Raw genomic sequence first — 17,876 nt, forward strand, 5'->3', positions numbered from 1 at the left:
CCACACATTTTGCCTAATCTTTCATGTAATTCACCTTCCACTAGTGTTGAAAATAGAATGCACTATTCCCAAGTTTCAAGTTGATGGAGGCAGGATTGCCAGGTTCTGGTTTCTGCAGCCTGCCCTGGTGCGTGTGTTGCTCCTTGGCGTCTGGGTCAGCTCAGGCTGCTGTAACACAAATCCCACGCCGTGGGGGGCTGGTAGACAATAGACGTTTGTTTCTCACAGTTCTGGAGGCTGGAAGTCCAGGATCAAAGTGCTGAGCGATGCGGCTGCTGGTGAGGGTTCCTTTCTGGTGTGCAGACCCCTATCTTCTCACCATGTCCTCTTATTTGGAGAGGGGTGAAGAGGAGAGTCCTGGTCTCCTTTTCTTATAAGGGCCCTAACCCATCGCTGGGGGTCCTGTGCTCATGGCCTCATCTGAACCTCATCACCTTCAAAGGTCCTACCTCTGACACATATGCTTAGAGCTTCCACATATGAACTTTCGGGGACAAAGACAGCCCATAGCACCTGGTTAGCATCCCCCTGAATCTCTCCTGAGGCAGGCACGAGCTTAGAACCTGGGGCTTGGCCCACTCCCCTGACCTCCCCTCCTGGGGGCCAGGAAGTGCCCCACAGGGGCCCACCCTGTCCACGTCCGTGGCTGTACTCCAGCTGACTTGCTCGGGCCCTGTCCTGTGAATGGAAGAAGGATGTCGGGCTCAGCCTCCGCACCTGCCCCGGTAGATTGCATGATAAGTGACCTGAGCAGCCTGGCCCGGCGCCACACTCCGACCCTGTTCCTGACTGCACCTCACGCAGCCACTCTCAGCCTCGGTTTCTCTGTCAATAAACAGGCCCCAGCACACCCCAGCGCCTGAGGCTGTTGGGAGGGAGAAGCGAGAAAATGTTCGTGGCCGCCAGCCACCTGCTGGGGAAACCAGTCTGTGTTATTGAGGTGATATGGTTTGGCTGTGTCCCCACCCAAATCTCATCCTGAATTGTAGTTCCCATCATTCCCACATGTTGTGGGAGGGACCTGGTGAGAGGTAATTCAATCGTGGGCAGTGAGTTACCCCCATGCTGCTGTTCTCGTGGTAGTGAATTCTCACGACATCTGATGGTTTTATACAGAGATGTTCCCCCTTTTGCCTGGCACTTCTCCTTACTGCCACCATGTGAAGAAGGACGTGTTTGCTTCCCTTTCTGCCATGATAGTAACTTTCCTGAGGCCTCCCCAGCCATGCTGAACTGTGAGTCAATTAAGCCTCTTTCCTTTATAAAATACCTACACTCAGTTATGTCTTTATTAGCAGCGTGAGAATGGACTGATACATGAGGACCGGCCCGGACGAGGCCCTCGATGGTGTGAGGCACTAGAACAGCCTCAAACTGGTTTGAGTCAGTTGCTCATCTCCTTCCCAGGAGTGGTTGAGCCCTCCCTGGGAGGCTGCAGAGGGAGTAGCCCTGTGGGGGCGGGAGGCCAGTTCCTGACTGCGGCCCCCACAGTGAGCCATGTGGAGGGCCTGGAATTTTTGAGACTCGAGGATGGACGGTCCAGACGGACCAAGATGGCAGAAGCTGAGGATGGGCCCTGAGGAGCTGTCCTCCAAGGACAAAGCCAACAGACATTTCCCCTACATTTACCACCCAAATTCAGACATACTGGAGAGTAAAAGGTGACAGTGACACCCACACACTCCCTGCCTCTCCTGTCCTCAGCATTCTCCTGTGTGGGTGTCACTGCATTTGCCGATGTCCCGGACCCTCCGTCCACCCATCGCTTCATCTTCTTTCCTCAGACATATCAGGTGCTGACCTCAGTTCACTTCCCCTCAGACACTTCTGCATGCGTGTCATTAACCAGACTGTCGTAGGGTTGGGCTTTTCCCAGTTTGAAGCGTAATTTGCATACAATGAAATCACAAATTTGGAAGTGTATATTCACAGGTTTTATTATTTATTTATTTATTTATTTTGAAATGAACTCTCTGTCACCCAGGCTGGAGTGCAGTAGTGTAATCTCGGCTCTCTGTAAGCTCCGCCTGCTGGTTCAAGCGATTCTCCTGCCTCAGCCTCCTGAGTAGCTGGAATTACAGGCACCGGTCCCAACATCCAGCTAATTTTTGTGTTTTTAGTAGAGACAGGGTTTCACCATGTTGGGCAGGCTGGTCTCGAACTCCTGACCTCAAGGGGCCCACCCGTCTCAGCCTCCCAAACTGGTGGGAATTGTAGGTGTGAGCTACCATGCCCGGCCTATTCACAGGTTTTAAAACATTATTTTTTATTGCGATAAAATACACATAACATGAAATCACTTTAACCATTTTATTTTTTAATTTTTTGAGACCGAGTCTCACTCTGTCGCCCAGGCTGGAGTGCAGTGATGCTGTCTCAGCTCACTGCAACCCCTGCCTCCCAGGTTCAAGAGATTCTCCTGCCTCAGCCTCCCGAGTAGCTGGGATTGCAGGCACCCACCAGCACCACCAGCTAATTTTTGTATTTTTAGTAGAGACGGGGTTTCACCATACTGGCCAGGCTGGTCTTGAACTCCTGAGCTTGTGATCTGCCTGTCTCGGCCTCCCAAAGTGCTGGGATTACAGGTGAGAGCCACAGCACCCGGCCCACTTTAACCATTTTAAATGTCTAGTTCAGCAGCAAGTCATCCATTACTTAACAACAAGTATACCTTTTGAGAAAAGCGTGGCTAGGTGATGTCAACATTGCGGGAACATCACAGAGTGCACTTCCACATACCTGCATGGCATAGCCTGCTACACCCAGGGTAGGCGGTCTAGCCTGTTGCTCTTAGACTACAAAGCTACAGAGCTTGTTACCATAGTAAACACTGTAGGCAACTCTAACACAATAATACGTATTTGTGTATCTAAACATAGAAAAGTACAATCAAAATATGGTATTATAATCTTACGGAACCACTGTCGTGTACCTGTGTAGTCAATCACTGAGCAAAACCTCATTATGTGGCATGTAATTGTACATTCCCATTTTCACTGATCCGTTCATTGGTCAATGGATTCTTGGGTTGCTTTCATGTCAGCTACTGTGAATAATCCTGCTATGAACATGGGTGTACAAATATCTCTTGAAGGCCGGGCATGGTGGCTCACACCTTCACCCTGGCACTTTGGGAGGCTGCGGAGGGCAGATCACCTGAGGTCAGAAGTTCAAGACCAGCCTGGCCAACACGGCGAAACCTCATCTCTACTAAAAATGCAAAAATTAGCTGAGCCTGGTGGTGGGTGCCTCTAATCCCAGCTACTCTGGAGGCTGAGACAGGAGAATCACCCAGGAGGCGGAAGTTGCAGTGAGCCAAGATCGCGCCACTGCACTCCAGCCCGAGCAACAGAGCAAGACACCATCTCAAAAACAAACAAACCCCCAAAACTAAACACCCCCAAAAAACAAAAACCAATATATCTTGAAGACCTTCCTTTCAGTTCTTTTGGGTGTATACTCAGAAGTGGAATTGCAGCCGGGCGCGGTGGCTCATGCCTGTAATCCCAGCACTTTGAGAGGCGGAGGGGGTGGATCACCTGAGATCAGGAGTTGGAAACCAGCCTGGTTAACACGGCGAAACCCCGTCTCTACTAAAAATACAAAAATGAGCAGGTGTGCTGGTGCGTGTCTGTAACCCCAGCTACTTGGGAGGCTGAGGCAGGAGAATCGCTTGAACCCGGGAGGTGAAGGTTGCAGTGAGCTGGGATCACACCAATGCACTCCAGCCTGGGCGACAGCAGCGAAACTGCATCTCAAAAAAAAAAAAAAAAAAAAAATTTGTTTCGGAGGAGTGAAGAAAGCCCAGCAGGAGCCCATAGTGGGGACGGCCTGGGTAGAGACTTGGCGGGATCCCCATTCTGGGTGGAACCGGCCCAGGAGCACTGTTTTCCCAAGAAAGTCTCATGAAGGACCAGCCATGCTGCCAGGCCCCACCCGGCCCTCAGGGGCCCCCAGGCTTTAAGGGGACTCCTGGCTCAGAGCCAGGCCCTTGGTGCTGGAGGAGGTGGTAGGTGGAGGACACGGGGCACCAAGCGGGCAGCCAGGACCGCTGGGCTGCAGACAAGAAAGGGACTGTGGGGTCCACCGGGTCTGGGCCACATCAAGGAGTGTGGTTGAAGATCCGCCCTAGGAGCTGAAAGCCAGGGCGCTACCAGGTCTGAGAGTCCCCAAACAGCCCTTGGGCCCAGGAGTGTGAAGCTGGGAGTAGAGGGCAGAGCTCCCACCCCGCCCCGCCCCCAGGGGGCGCCCCGGGCCGGCGCGAGAGGAGGCAGAGGAGGCGCCAGGCCGCTGGAGAGGAGGCCATGGGCGCGCGCGAGGCGCTGCTGCTGGCGCTGCTGCTGGCGCGGGCTGGACTCGGGAAGCCGGGTGAGCTGGGGGCAATGCTGTCGGGACGGGGGGCGATGGGGAGGACGGGAGGTGGAGGCCGCGGGGAGCTCACTTCTTGTCTCCTACAGAGTCAGATGAGGCGGAGCTGTCGTCAGGTAGGGCGCCCAGGATGCGCGATGCCCGCCAGGGCCGTTGGGCCGAGGTGCACGGGGGCGGGGGGAGGGGAAGGCCCGCGGCCTCTACTGCTCTCTCGGCCCCGCCCCCGGGATCAAGAACTCTGTTGGTGTGGAAAGTAACTAATGGGCGCTGGAGGGGGATGGGCAGGCCCCGCAGGGCACGTGGGAGGGTCTCCAATGTCACCTGCTTCCTGCTGCACACACGCGAAGGGACACTGGGTGGGCAAAAACGTGGTTTCCCGGACTGGGCTGAAGGGGAGAAAGGGAGAGGTTGGGCTTGGGGGGCTGCCTCCCGCGGCTCAGCAGTTCCTCTCACCATCGGAGGACCATGCGGCCAACGGGTCATCACGACGCGCATCGTGGGTGGACAGGACGCTGAACTCGGGCGTTGGCCATGGCAAGGGAGCCTGCGCCTGTGGGATTCCCACGTGTGCGGAGCGAGTCTGCTCAGCCACCGCTGGGCGCTCACGGCTGCGCACTGCTTTGAAGAGTGAGTGGGGTGCGAACTGAGAGGTGTGGGGAGGGGCAGGAGCAGGGCTGGAGGGAGTGCCACCTAACTTTACCTATGGTCTGATGCCACACTTGGGCGTGAATGTGGTGCGTGGATGCCGCCTGGTGTTCTACTGAGCCCCAGGCTCTGCTGCAGCCGATTACACCCACTCCAGTTCCTTTTGGGTCTCCTTGAGGGAACCCTGTTCAGGTTCTTCCAGAATGTTCTTCCAGAACATTTCCACACACTTTTGGGTATTCTCTCCCTTTTTCTTTTAACCCAAAGTTCACCGCCATCCATCCCACCCACATCCCCCCTCCTGGTGGATGTGCAGTACAGTGTGGAGCACTGAACGAAGGCGAGCACACCCGGGACGCTGTGTGGACTCCATCCTGCCAAGCCCACATTGCCGTGGTGCATCTGCCCATTCCTCCTTGGGCTGCATGGGGGTGCCCCTGGAGGCCTTGACTTAATGCAAGGTCCTTGGGACAGCTCTGAGAAATGACAAGACCTCACCCTCCTGCTCCAGGAGCAGGTCCTAGGACTTTGGTTGTGATCTCTCTGGGCTCTTTCATTTCTGCAAGGGACACTGGGTGTTAGCAAGTAGTAGCAACGCCACAGTCTTCCCTCCTGGATTGGGCCCCAGTTGTGCTCAGGCAGCCAGTCCTCCGTCCAGGGCTCCTGATTGCGCTCTTCTCTTCTACCAGTGAGAGTGACCTTAGTGATCCCTCTGGGTGGACGATCCAGTTTGGCCAGCTGACTTCCATGCCATCCTTCTGGAGCCTGCAGGCCTACTACACCCGTTACTTCGTGTCGAATATCTATTTGAGCCCTCGCTACCTGGGGAATTCATCGTATGACATTGCCTTGGTGAAGCTGTCTGCACCTGTCGCCTACACTAACCACATCCAGCCCATCTGTCTCCAGGCTTCCACATTTGAGTTTCAGAACCAGACAGACTGCTGGGTGACCGGCTGGGGGAACATCAAAGAGGATGAGGGTGAGGCTGGGAACAGGCGGGTCAGGGAGGAACTGTCTTTGTTCACCTGTTCCCCTAGGCAGGCACAATAGCCCCTTGCTTGGTCAGGGAGTGCAGGCTACGCCCCTCTTGCGAGCAGTCTCTACTCACCTGCCAGGGCAGGGACCAAACACCCAGTCTCTCCCTTCCAGGGGCTGTGGGGGCCAGAAGGAGAGTGTGAGAGGGAGGCCAGCTTGGCACAGGCCTGTGGGTGGTGGGGTGGTGGAGGGGTTCTGGAGGGCTTGGCGACATAAACCTCAGGCTTGAATTTATTGCTGCATCTTTCCACCTCCCCCGGTGCTCACCAATGCCCCAAGCATCAGGCTCTCCAAGCCTCTTGCACCCACCCTAGCTCTGGCCGATACTCCTGCAGCACTGAGCCCGTTCCTCTCCCCAGAAATTTTCAAGCCATGCTCAACCGCAGCTCCCACCGAAACCCCTCTGGGGATTCTCTGGTGGGCCTGCCCTGGCACCTGCGTGTCCCCCACACACATGCCCTTTCTTTCAGAAGTGGGCTCAGCATCTGGAGGAGTCCTGGGGCCGGCAGCCCCCAACTGGGTGTGTTCCCTGTATCAGGAATCCCCTTCCCTCTGCTCCCCCGTCTGGCCTGTCCCTGCATCATCCCACAACAGTAGTAACAATAACAAATGTGGGGCCGGGCGCGGTGGCTCAAGCCTGTAATCCCAGCACTTTGGGAGGCCGAGATGGGTGGATCACGAGGTCAGGAGATCGAGACCATCCTGGTCTACATGGTGAAACCCCGTCTCTACTAAAAAATACAAAAAACTAGCCGGGCGAGATGGCGGGCGCCTGTAGTCCCAGCTACTCGGGAGGCTGAGGCAGGAGAATGGCGTAAACCCGGGAGGCGGAGCTTGCAGTGAGCCGAGATCGTGCCACTGCACTCCAGCCTGGGCAATACAGCGAGACTCTGTCTCAAAAAAAAAAAAAAAAACAATGTGGTTCCTTGAGCACACGCAGCATGCCTGGCACTGTTCTAGGCGTGGGGACCCAGCAGTGAGCCAGGCGCGGCCTCTCCTTCTCCTGGAGCTCACCTAGGAAGGAAGTTGGTAATGTTTTTATACCCATTGTACAGATGAGAAAACTGAGAGGGTTATGGAAATTGCGAAGAACTGATACATGGAGAAGTCAGGGCCCCTTGCCTTAGAGAGGGTAAGGGATATCCCCAGGTCACACCCCAGCAGTTGGAAGAGGGAATGGGGAACTCAGCACTGGAGCCGCTTCCCTCTAGAAGAGGGATCCTTTCCCTTCCCTGAGAAGGGCCCCTGCTGCAAAGATGAGTGGGTGTGAGCCGGGGGCACGGCCAGGCTGCCTCTGCCACCCTCTCTCCCCAGCCCAGAGTGGACAGGTCACACCAACCCCAGGCTGCGCCTCAACTCACAGTGTAGGGGAGGCGGGGGTCAGGCACTTCTGGAGCCCCCTGGCTGGTGCGCACCTTTGCTCTGCCCTGCGCTGACTGGGAGGCCTTGGGCAAAGCTGTTCATCTCACAGTGCCTCAGTTTCCTCCCCTGTGAAACAGGGCAATGATGGCTCCACATCACAGGCTAGTTCCCAGGTTGTTAGTCCCAAGGGCTTAGAAGAGACCCCGCTGATGGGAAGCGCTGCCTGCACGTTGGGCCTTGTTGTCTTTTGTCATCCTCTGCAGGACAAGGTGCTGGCTGGGACTCTGAGGCAGGAATTGGACAGGTGTGGGTTCCTGTCAGGCTCTGAGACTTCCCCAGTGCCTTGCCGGGGGTCAGCGGGGTGATATCCCCCTGACTCTCCTTATCTGGGAGTGGGTCGTGATGACTGCTGCCTCCCAGGGGTACTGGGGGGGCCCTAAGAGCACCGCAACAAGCTTGTGCCCAGGCCCTGAAAGCGTCCAGCTGCTACTGAGGCCAGGGCTGCAGCCAGGCTGCCTCTCCCCTAGGTCTGGCTTTGGGTGCTCATCTTAACACCATCTCAACTGCCTTCGTCCCTCCCCCTGCTCCTTTTTGCTAGGGAATCTCTCCGTGGGTGCAGGCAGGGCCATTGTTGCCATTCTACAGATAGGGAAAGTGAGGCTGGGGGAGCTCTGACAGCCTGTCTCTCCCTGGGGCCTTCATGATGCTGCTGAGGGCCTCTGCTGTGCTGGGGTCTGGGCTGGAGCTGGGGGTAATGGAGATGAACCTGCCAGGCACAGTGGGTGCCCTAGGACCCCCACCCCCACAGCCTGTTCCATCCCTCCCTAGAGGGGCCTCAGGTTGGTGTCTCTCTCTTTCCTTCTATCGTCCCCACAGAACTGCCATCTCCCTACACCCTCCAGGAAGTTCAGGTCGCCATCATAAACAACTCTATGTGCAACTACCTCTTCCTCAAGTACAGTTTCCGCACGGACATCTTTGGAGACATGGTTTGTGCTGGCGATGCCCAAGGCGAGAAGGATTCCTGCTTCGTGAGTGTCCCTGCCACCATGCCCAGGAAAGCAACCTGTGTCCCTGTGCCTTATTTGACCCTCATGCCAACCCCAGGAGGTGGAGACTGTTGCCCTACTCTGCAGATGCAGAAACAGAGGCTCGGCCGCTGCCGGGGGGGAGGAGGATGTGCACCCAGTCTACCCAGCCCCACAGCCCTTCCTGCTCTCGGCTTCTCCCCTGCCCCACTCACTGCGCCCCAGGCTGACCTCAGCCCCGCTGCTCCCCAGGGTGACTCAGGTGGACCCTTGGCCTGTAACAAGAATGGGCTGTGGTATCAGATTGGAGTCGTGAGCTGGGGAGTGGGCTGTGGTCGGCCCAATCGGCCCGGTGTCTACACCAATGTCAGCTACCACTTCGGGTGGATCCAGAAGCTGATGGCCCAGAGTGGCATGTCCCAGCCAGACCCCTCCTGGCCGCTGCTCTTTCTCCCTCTTCTCTGGGCTCTCCCACTCCTGGGGCCGGCCTGAGCCTACCCAAGCCCGTGCAGGCTGGGGCCACTGCTAAGTCAGGCCCTGGTTCTCTTCTGTCTTGTTTGGTAATAAATACATTCCAGTTGATGCCTTGCAGAGTAATCCTCAAATGTGGTGGCTTCATGGACAGCTCATTCTCTCTTGTGCAGCCGGCCTGTCTGTGCCCCTGGCTCACACCCACATCTGTTCTGTTTTGATCAGAAAGAGAATTGTGTGTTGCCCAGGCTGGTCTTGAACTCCTAGGCTGATCTCGATCCTCCTGCCTCACCCTCCTGAGTAGCTGAAATTAGATGCATATCATGCCCCGCAATGGAACAGGAGTAGTTCCAGGGTGCCAGGAGCTGAGAAGCCTGGAATGGGGGTGTGTGCATTGGAGGAAATGATCCTGACATCCCTCACCCCCCAAGGATCCAGCACAGAAACGCCAGACATCCTGATCTTACCATGGTTCCCTCAAGGCTGACCTAGGACCAGGACATGGGTGCAGGTAGTTTATCTGGGAGGTGATTGCTGGAAGTGGGGAAACTGAGGCAGGGAAGGAGGGAACGCTGATGAGCTTGCACAAACACGGAGGGTGCCATTCTAGGCAACTGGGGTGCAATCCTGTGGGGGCCTCAGCATTGATCCACTGAGGACAAGGACACCAGGGTGGGCGTTTCCCTCTTGACCACGCCCCCCACCATGTTGAGAGTAGTCCTGGGGCATAGGATGCCCCAGAGCTGGCGCAGCCCTGAGGTGAGGCTCTGGGCACCCAGGGAGCAGGCAATAATGCTTCCCCTTGTGGGACTCCAGGTGGCTCCATGTTTGAAAATCATGGTCCTGCCTTAGTGATGTTTTTATTTTTTATTTTTTATTTTCTCAGTTTATTGCATGAAGGAATTACACTAGTCCAAGTTAAAAGCAGACCCCAAATGGTTACATTAGACAAACTGTGAGGTTTTTAAACTTGTAACAAGGGAAAGAAGGGAAATTCTACTCATTACGAGGAAATCCTCACTTAAGTTTCAGTGAGCCACAAGTAGTTAAAACCCTTGAACCATCAGCCAGTCGTCCTTAGTCAGTCCCACCTCTACAAGGCACTGGCATATGTTCTTGCACTGGTCACCCTGTAGCTGAATGACTTCTCTGTATTCTGGATGCTCAGTTACCGTCCCATTGCAGGCAAATTTCCTCTTAAATGCCTTCACTAGTTGCTTTTTATTGTAATCCTTAGTGATCCCTTGGACAGGACTAAGGGTTTTCCTGTCATTTCTCTGCTGAATTCTTGCATGGATCTAATCCTCAGTGCCTGCAGGGAGCAGGTCATCACTCTTACTTACATCAGCAAAGGGGTGGAAAGAGTGGAGATTCTGGATAGTGGACGTACAAGATGATTCCTTTTCCTCGGTGGAAATGGCCTGTGGAAGGCAGTGGCGTGGCAGGAGAAAGCAGTGTGAGGGGGACAGCGTGTGGGGGAGTGAGAGGATTCGAAGCAGGGGCTGCTAAGTCCTTGGCTGTGGCTCAGTGACTGAGGCTAGAGGTGCTTTCAAATCAGGGGACAGAGTACACCTGAGCTACTTCGGATCTTTTATGGCCCTCCTGGTGATACAGGAGATAAGAAGAAAGTATTTAGGCAGATAGCGAGGGGAAGGGAGTTATTGGTATGGTTTTCTTCTTTCTTTCTTTCTTTCTCTTTCTTCCTTTCCTTTCCTTTTCCTTTCCTTTCCTTTCCTTTCCTTTCCTTCCTTCTTTCTTTCTTCTTTCTCTTTCTTCTTTTTTTTTTTTTTTGAGATGGAATTTTGCTCTTGTCCAGGCTGGAGTGCAGTCGTGACATCTCGATTCACCGCAAACTCCACCTCCCAAGTTCAAGCAATTCTTCTGCCTCAGCCTCCTGAGTAGCTGGGATTACAGGCATGTGCCACCACGCCCGGCTAATTTTTTATTTTTAGTAGAGATGGGGTTTCTCCATGTTGTTCAGGCTGGTCTCGAACTCCCAACCTCAGGTGATCTGTCCCCCTTGGCCTCCCAAAGTGCTGAGATTATAGGCGTGAGCCACTGCGCCCGGGCAGGTTTTCTTTCTGATGAAAAGCAGCCCCCAAGTTATTTTCTTTTCTAACAAAGAGCAGCTTGTAAAATCGAGTTGCAGATACAGACAAGCAAGCTAGAAGCTTGCATGGGTGAATGCTAGCAGCTGTGTTGTAGGAAAAGGCTAACTGGGGGCCATGCACGTCCAGCATGGTGGCTCCATCTTCCTCTTTCCTTGTCAACCACATGCACAGTAAGGAGCAGGCAACGTGGCACTGGCCAAGTAGAGACCTCGTTTGCATAATAAGAGATTAGGGTGGGGTGACCAGCTTCCCCACACACTATGTAAATGTCACACCTGGTCCAGCCAATCTTTGGGCCCTATGTAAATCAGGCACCGCCTCCTCAAGCCTGTCTATAAAACCCTGTGCACTCTGCCGCCGGCAAGAAGTCCCACTCAAGAGCCCCTCTCCTTCACTGGAGACAGAACTGTTCTCCTTTCTCTTTCCTTGTACTAAACCTCTGCTGTTAATCTCACTCCACATGTGTCTGTGTCCTTGATTTCCTTGGCATGAGGCAACAAACCTCGGGTATTTACCCCAGACAATGACACTGCTTCACTGGGGTCTTTTGAGTTCCCTCAAAATTGTCTTTTAGGGCTAAATTATGAGACCGTGAGCCTAACATTAAGCAATCTGAATGAGTGGCATACTTCATGTGTTTCCTGAAGTTCTAAGCGCATTCTGATTCAAAATTGCCTCTCTGCAAGGCACTGGCTCAAAGCGAGCTGAGATTCTTTCCTGTCTGCAGCCTTCCTGTCCCATTTCTACACTTCTACTTTATCCCTCTCTAAACTAAATTCTCTTTTCTCCAAGCTCCTCAGTATTCTGGCATATTGACTATTTAAGTAAAGCACTTGAAAACAGCAGGTTTTAAAAAAATCATTTTGACCTTTGTGCTGTTTCTTTAAAGCAAAGGATGAAAAGTCCATGTAACAGACACTCTCCCTACACCAGAAGGAAAGGTAACACTCTACCTTCAAGGGTGAGAAATCGAGACCAAGAGAATCCTGCACAGACATTTAAAGAATAGCTCTTACATTCTAAGCCTCACATAATTTTGTCACATCTTCACAGTTAACGACTATTCTTTGTCCAGTCAGTACAGTAGTAACTGACTCTAACTGCTTTACCCAAAATTTGATTCTGTCACTCAGTAAAGCTCCTCTTTGCCTTGCTCACCCTCCACGTGTCTGCGTACCTTGTTCTTCCTGGTCACAGGACAAGAACTCGGGACCCATGAAATGGCGAAGATAAAGGAGCTGTAACACAAACAGGGCTGAACATGGCCCTTGCTCGCCACATTTCCAGTGAAGAGAAGGAGAGAAATGCTGCAGTCCTTGAGGGGAGCCCAGACCTGGGAGCTCCCTGAGCCAGGTCTGTGTCTCCCTCTTTGGGGCTCTGTGGTTCTTGGCATCTCCAAGTTTCCAGGTGCCACCACATTCCCTGGTGCCAGGCAAGCTGCTTGTGATGCACCCTGTCCAGCTGCAGCCTCGCAGAGAGGTGGCGCCCATGCTGGGACCTGGAGCTGCCTGCCCCGTGGCAGCAGCTGGCATATATGACTGCACAGTGGCTGGGGCCCATGCTCACTCACACACCTGTCGCCATTCCACAGCCGGCTCGCAGTCTCACTTGGAGGCACGGGATCCAGGCCGGTAGTGTGAGTCGAGTGCAGCCTGCCAGGCTGAGTGGGTGAAATGAGCCCAGCAGGCCTGAGCAAAACTTGGGCCAAGGCGCCAGCAGCCACAGGTTTCCAGCCAGAAAAACAATACCCCAGAGATCCTGTAACATTACAAAGGCTTTGGAATGTCATATTTAAATTGTTTATAGACCAGTTTAATCATCTACCTGTAGACTATATCGACCCTAAATTCTAAGTTCCTCCAATCCACTTTTCTCCTATGGAATTGTTAAAACTGTAAGTTGTTCTTTCATAAATGCCCTGTGAACTAAAACTAAACAATTTAACAGAAATATCCAGGGACAAGTATTGTGCCTGATGTGTGGACTACACTGAGAGTTCACCAACCATCCAAGGCCATAACCAGAGACATTTTAACTGCAAAATTGCCGGCTTCATACTGCAGCTTTTCCCAAGACCATCAAAACGAGATTCCATATCATGGTGGTCCACTTACCTCTCTTAAGGCCCACCTTTCTCCCTTGACAGGATAATCTGTACAAAGATTTACAGCCAGTAACTGCAGGGTAACTTAACAGAACTGGACCTAAAAACCTGCTTTACTCCACCTAGTGGGTAACTCTGGCGATATCGCTAATACAACTTTTTGTTCAAATTGTACTAGTGGTTCCTTTTATAGAATTGGCCTTGTCTTCTGTTGTATTTCAACCCAGTCATGAAATGCTACTCAATGGCTACGACAGCTTTCAGCCAGTTTTCCCATCATCCTTTTTTTTTGAGACAGAGTCTCACTCTGTTACCCAGGCTGGAGTGCAATGGCGCCATTTGGCTCACTGCAAGCTCCGCCTCCCTGGTTCAAGCAATTATCCTGCCTCAGCCTCCTGAGTAGCTAGGAGTGCCACCATGCCCAACTACTTTTGTAATTTTTAGTAGAGACGGGGATTTCACCATATTGGCCAGGCTGGTCTCGAACTCCTGACCTCTCGATCCACCCGCCTCAGCCTCCCAAAGTGCTGCGATTACAGGCGTGAACCACCGTGCCTGGCATAGTTTTTTTTTTTTTTTTTTTTAAGAGATAGGGTCTCGCTTTGGCACCCAGACTGGAGCCAGTGTAGTGGTGTGATTCTAGCTCACTGCAACTTTGAAGTCCTGGGCTCCTTCCACCTCAGTCTTCTGAGTAGCTGGGTCTACAGGCCCCACACTACCACACCCAGCTAAGCTGTTTAAAATTATTTTCTGTAGATACAAGGTTTCACTTTGTTCTGCAGGCTGGTCTCAAGTGGGTAGTTAGCCCCAGCCCTCCTGCCAGATGCTGCAGCCCAGCCAAGTGGTCCGGGAATTCATAAATTTTTTTTTTTTTTTTTTTGAGACGGAGTCTCGCTCTGCCGCCCAGGCTGGAGTGCAGTGTGGCCGGATCTCAGCTCACTGTAAGCTCCGCCTCCCGGGTTTACGCCTTTCTCCTGCCTCAGCCTCCCTAGTAGCTGGGACTACAGGCGCCCGCCACCTCGCCCGGCTGGTTTTTTGTATTTTTAGTAGAGATGGGGTTTCACCATGTTAGCCAGGATGGTCTCAATCTCCTGACCTTGTGATCCACCCGTCTCGGCTTCCCAAAGTGCTGGGATTACAGGCTTGAGCCATAACGCCCAGCCTCATAAATATTTTTTAAATCTGTGAATATACACTTCGAGATTTGTGATTTCGTTGTATGCAAATTACGCTTCAAACTGGGAAAAGCCCAACCCTACGACAGTCTGGTTAATGACACGCATGCAGAAGTGTCTGAGGGGAAGTGAACTGAGGTCAGCACCTGATATGTCTGAGGAAAGAAGATGAAGCGATGGGTGGACGGAGGGTCCGGGACATCGGCAAATGCAGTGACACCCACACAGGAGAATGCTGAGGACAGGAGAGGCAGGGAGTGTGTGGGTGTCACTGTCACCTTTTACTCTCCAGTATGTCTGAATTTGGGTGGTAAATGTAGGGGAAATGTCTGTTGGCTTTGTCCTTGGAGGACAGCTCCTCAGGGCCCATCCTCAGCTTCTGCCATCTTGGTCCGTCTGGACCGTCCATCCTCGAGTCTCAAAAATTCCAGGCCCTCCACATGGCTCACTGTGGGGGCCGCAGTCAGGAACTGGCCTCCCGCCCCCACAGGGCTACTCCCTCTGCAGCCTCCCAGGGAGGGCTCAACCACTCCTGGGAAGGAGATGAGCAACTGACTCAAACCAGTTTGAGGCTGTTCTAGTGCCTCACACCATCGAGGGCCTCGTCCGGGCCGGTCCTCATGTATCAGTCCATTCTCACGCTGCTAATAAAGACATAACTGAGTGTAGGTATTTTATAAAGGAAAGAGGCTTAATTGACTCACAGTTCAGCATGGCTGGGGAGGCCTCAGGAAAGTTACTATCATGGCAGAAAGGGAAGCAAACACGTCCTTCTTCACATGGTGGCAGTAAGGAGAAGTGCCAGGCAAAAGGGGGAACATCTCTGTATAAAACCATCAGATGTCGTGAGAATTCACTACCACGAGAACAGCAGCATGGGGGTAACTCACTGCCCACGATTGAATTACCTCCCAGACGGCTGGCGGCCACAAACATTGTCTCACTCCTCCCTCCCAACAGCCTCAGGTGCTGGGGTGTGCTAGGGGCCTGTTTACTGATAGAGAAACCGAGGCTGGGAGTGGCTGCAGGAGATGCAGTCAGGAACAGGGTCGGAGTGTGGAGCTGGGTCAGGCTGCTCAGGTCACTTATCACGGAATCTACTGGGGCAGGTGCAAAGGCTGAGCCTGACATCAACACTAGTGGAAGGTGAATTACGTGAAAGATTAGGTAAAATGTGTGGTTACGTGTCCTGGTTTTCCAATAAAAGTATTGAGTTTCTCTGGAGTAAGTGCAGATAAAACGCTTAGTGGAGGCTGGGCGTGGTGGCGCATGCCTATAATCCCAACACTTTGGGAGGCCGAGGCAGGCAGATCACAAGGTCAGGAGTTCGAGACCAGCCTGGCCAATATGATGAAACCCCATCTCTACTAAAAATAAAAAAATTAGCCAGATGTGGTGGCGGGTGCCTGTAATCCCAGCTACTTGGGAGGCAGAGGCAGGGGAATCGCTTGAACCCGGGAGGTGGAGGTTACAGTGAGTCGAGATCGAGTCACTGCACTCCAGCCTGGGCAACAGAGACAGACTTTGTCTCTAAAAAAAAAAAAAAAAAAAAATGCTTAGCACAGGTGTGGCACCAACGGGACCCAGTGAGTGTGCCACAGGCATGTGAGAGCTGTGGTTTCAGGAGCACAAGGCTACGGTACCTTCCCTCAGGGCCTCCTTCCCCAGCAGCAGCCGCTCAAGGGCAAGTCCACATGCATAGCCCGTGTTGACCTGCTGGGGTTGGGGTAAAGGCCCCTGGGCTTCTGATCCTGCCCCTCCCCCAGGCAGCAGGACCTTCCCTCTGGTTCCTGATTCCCAGGGAGCTGCCAAGGCCCTGGGAGGAGACAGCTCCTGACTTTGCTCAGAGTCTCAGTCAGGCCAGTCCTGTCCGGAGATCCTAGCCAGGGACTCATGTTCCTGCCTCCAGTGAGGCTGGGGGCTTCCCACAGAGGCTCAGCCTGGCCCCCAGGCCACAGGGAGGACCCACCCACTGAGTGGGTGAAGATGGAGACCCTCTTCTCTGCTGCGCCTCAGGCTGCAGAGCCACAGAGGGGTCTTCCCAAGTCCCACACCTGGAGGGCAGGGAGGCCAGGGGCTTGTGGCCCTAACCTGACTCCTGACACACAAGGACCAGCCGGCCCGGGGCCACCTCTGCAGGCAGGAGAAGGCCTCATTGTTCCCCTCTCTTGGCAGAATGAGGACTGGGCGTGCCCGGGGCAGGAAATAAATGCTCAGTAAATCCCTCTCTTGGGAGCCCTGATCCCAAGGGACAAAGGGCCTGTGTTGAGTCTCCCTAAGTGCAGGCTCAGGGCCAGCACTTGGGCCAGGGCAGATGGAGGGTGGGAGAGGGGTGCCTCCCACCAGGTGGGCTTCTTCCCCAGGTCAGGCATGCAGGTGAGGACGAGTGTCGTGTGTGCCTGCCCCCCGCGTGCAGGAGAGGCTGGGCGGTGTCTGTCTGGCTGCATGTGTATGCATGCATCTTCAAGTGCACGTGTGTGAACGAGCATGTGTGATCCCCATGTTCTCACCATCTGAACATCCCCTCCAGTGCGCACTGTCTCTGCCTCCAAGTTCCCCCAACCCCAGCTGGTGCTTCTGGAGTCCTGGCCCAGATGACTCTCCTTCTGGGCACCAAACCCTGTCAGCCTGGAGTTAGAAAGAAGGCCTCCGAACTGCCAGCAAAATGTGGAAAGGCGCCCTCAGGCTGGGCTGGGGCGAGAACACAGCCCCTTTGTGCCACCTCTGAGCTCCTGCCTCCAAGAGCTGTGCTGGCCAAGGGCTTGGCCTCTTCCACCTCCACCTCCCTGAAGGAGGTTCCTCCTGAGAGGGGCTCCGTTTACCCTCCCCCGGCCTGGGCTCTGCTTCCCCTGAAACCAGAGGAGCGCTTGAGGGGTGCAGAGAGGTGCAACTGGGGTCTCACCTTGAAACACTAGTCAGTAGGAACCCAGCCCTGATCAGCCTCTCCAGGGAGATGGTGCAGGCGCCAGAGCAAGGGCCAGGTGCCAAGGCTAATGTGCTGCTCGGCTCCTGCCCCATCAGGGCTGGGGGGTCACAGTGAGCCCCCTTCCTGACTGTGCCATCCAGCACCATGTAAAGGGCTTTGGTGGTTCTTTGGGAATAGGTATCGACCGGGGTGGGCGGACATTTTGTGTGAAGTGCCAGATAGTGAATTTTAGGTTCAGGGTCTGCAGGTCTCTGTCACAGCCATGTGAGCTTCTGTGCAAGCATGAAGGCAGCCACAGGCCACATGCCAATGAGCACACGGCGGCTGTGGGCCAACGATGCTCACAAGCCAATGATGCTTGACTTGTGAACTGGGGCATGGGAATTTCGACGAATTTTCATGGACCACAAGACATCGTTCTTTTGAATGTTTCCTAAGAATGTTAACATGTAGGAGACATTCTTTGCTCGTGGGCTGGGCAGAGACAGGTGGTGGTTGGCTGGGCCGTATTTCGCCACCCCTGGCGCAGGCCCTGGTTCAAGTCATTAAAGTCCCGCCCCTCTCACAGCCCCTGCCCACCCTCATCCCGATGAGACCAGTGTCCCCGTTCCTGGCGAGCCAGCACTTCCAGAGTCATTCTGTGCATGC

General features: G+C 54.0%; 1 protein-coding gene and 2 pseudogenes across 1 annotated transcript; 2 read left to right on the forward strand and 1 right to left on the reverse strand.

Moving 5' to 3' along the window:
* The first annotated feature begins 3,831 nt into the window (after positions 1-3,831).
* Positions 3,832-9,046, forward strand: LOC117097778 (testisin). The gene is made up of 6 exons (XM_033236078.1): positions 3,832-4,368; positions 4,458-4,484; positions 4,830-4,995; positions 5,703-5,995; positions 8,290-8,444; positions 8,694-9,046. Exons 1-6 carry the CDS (start codon positions 4,305-4,307, stop codon positions 8,931-8,933), a joined length of 945 nt encoding a protein of 314 aa, XP_033091969.1. The 5' UTR covers positions 3,832-4,304; the 3' UTR covers positions 8,934-9,046.
* Positions 9,047-9,872: 826 nt separating this feature from the next.
* On the reverse strand, positions 9,873-14,924 carry LOC117097430 (annotated as a pseudogene).
* A 1,748-nt stretch (positions 14,925-16,672) lies between these two features.
* LOC117097431 overlaps positions 16,673-17,876 on the forward strand; it is a 10,492-nt pseudogene continuing 9,288 nt past the window's right edge.

The sequence above is a fragment of the Trachypithecus francoisi genome, unplaced genomic scaffold (assembly GCF_009764315.1).
Source record: "Trachypithecus francoisi isolate TF-2019V2 unplaced genomic scaffold, Tfra_2.0 Lachesis_group15, whole genome shotgun sequence".
NCBI classification, from domain to species: domain Eukaryota; kingdom Metazoa; phylum Chordata; class Mammalia; order Primates; family Cercopithecidae; genus Trachypithecus; species Trachypithecus francoisi.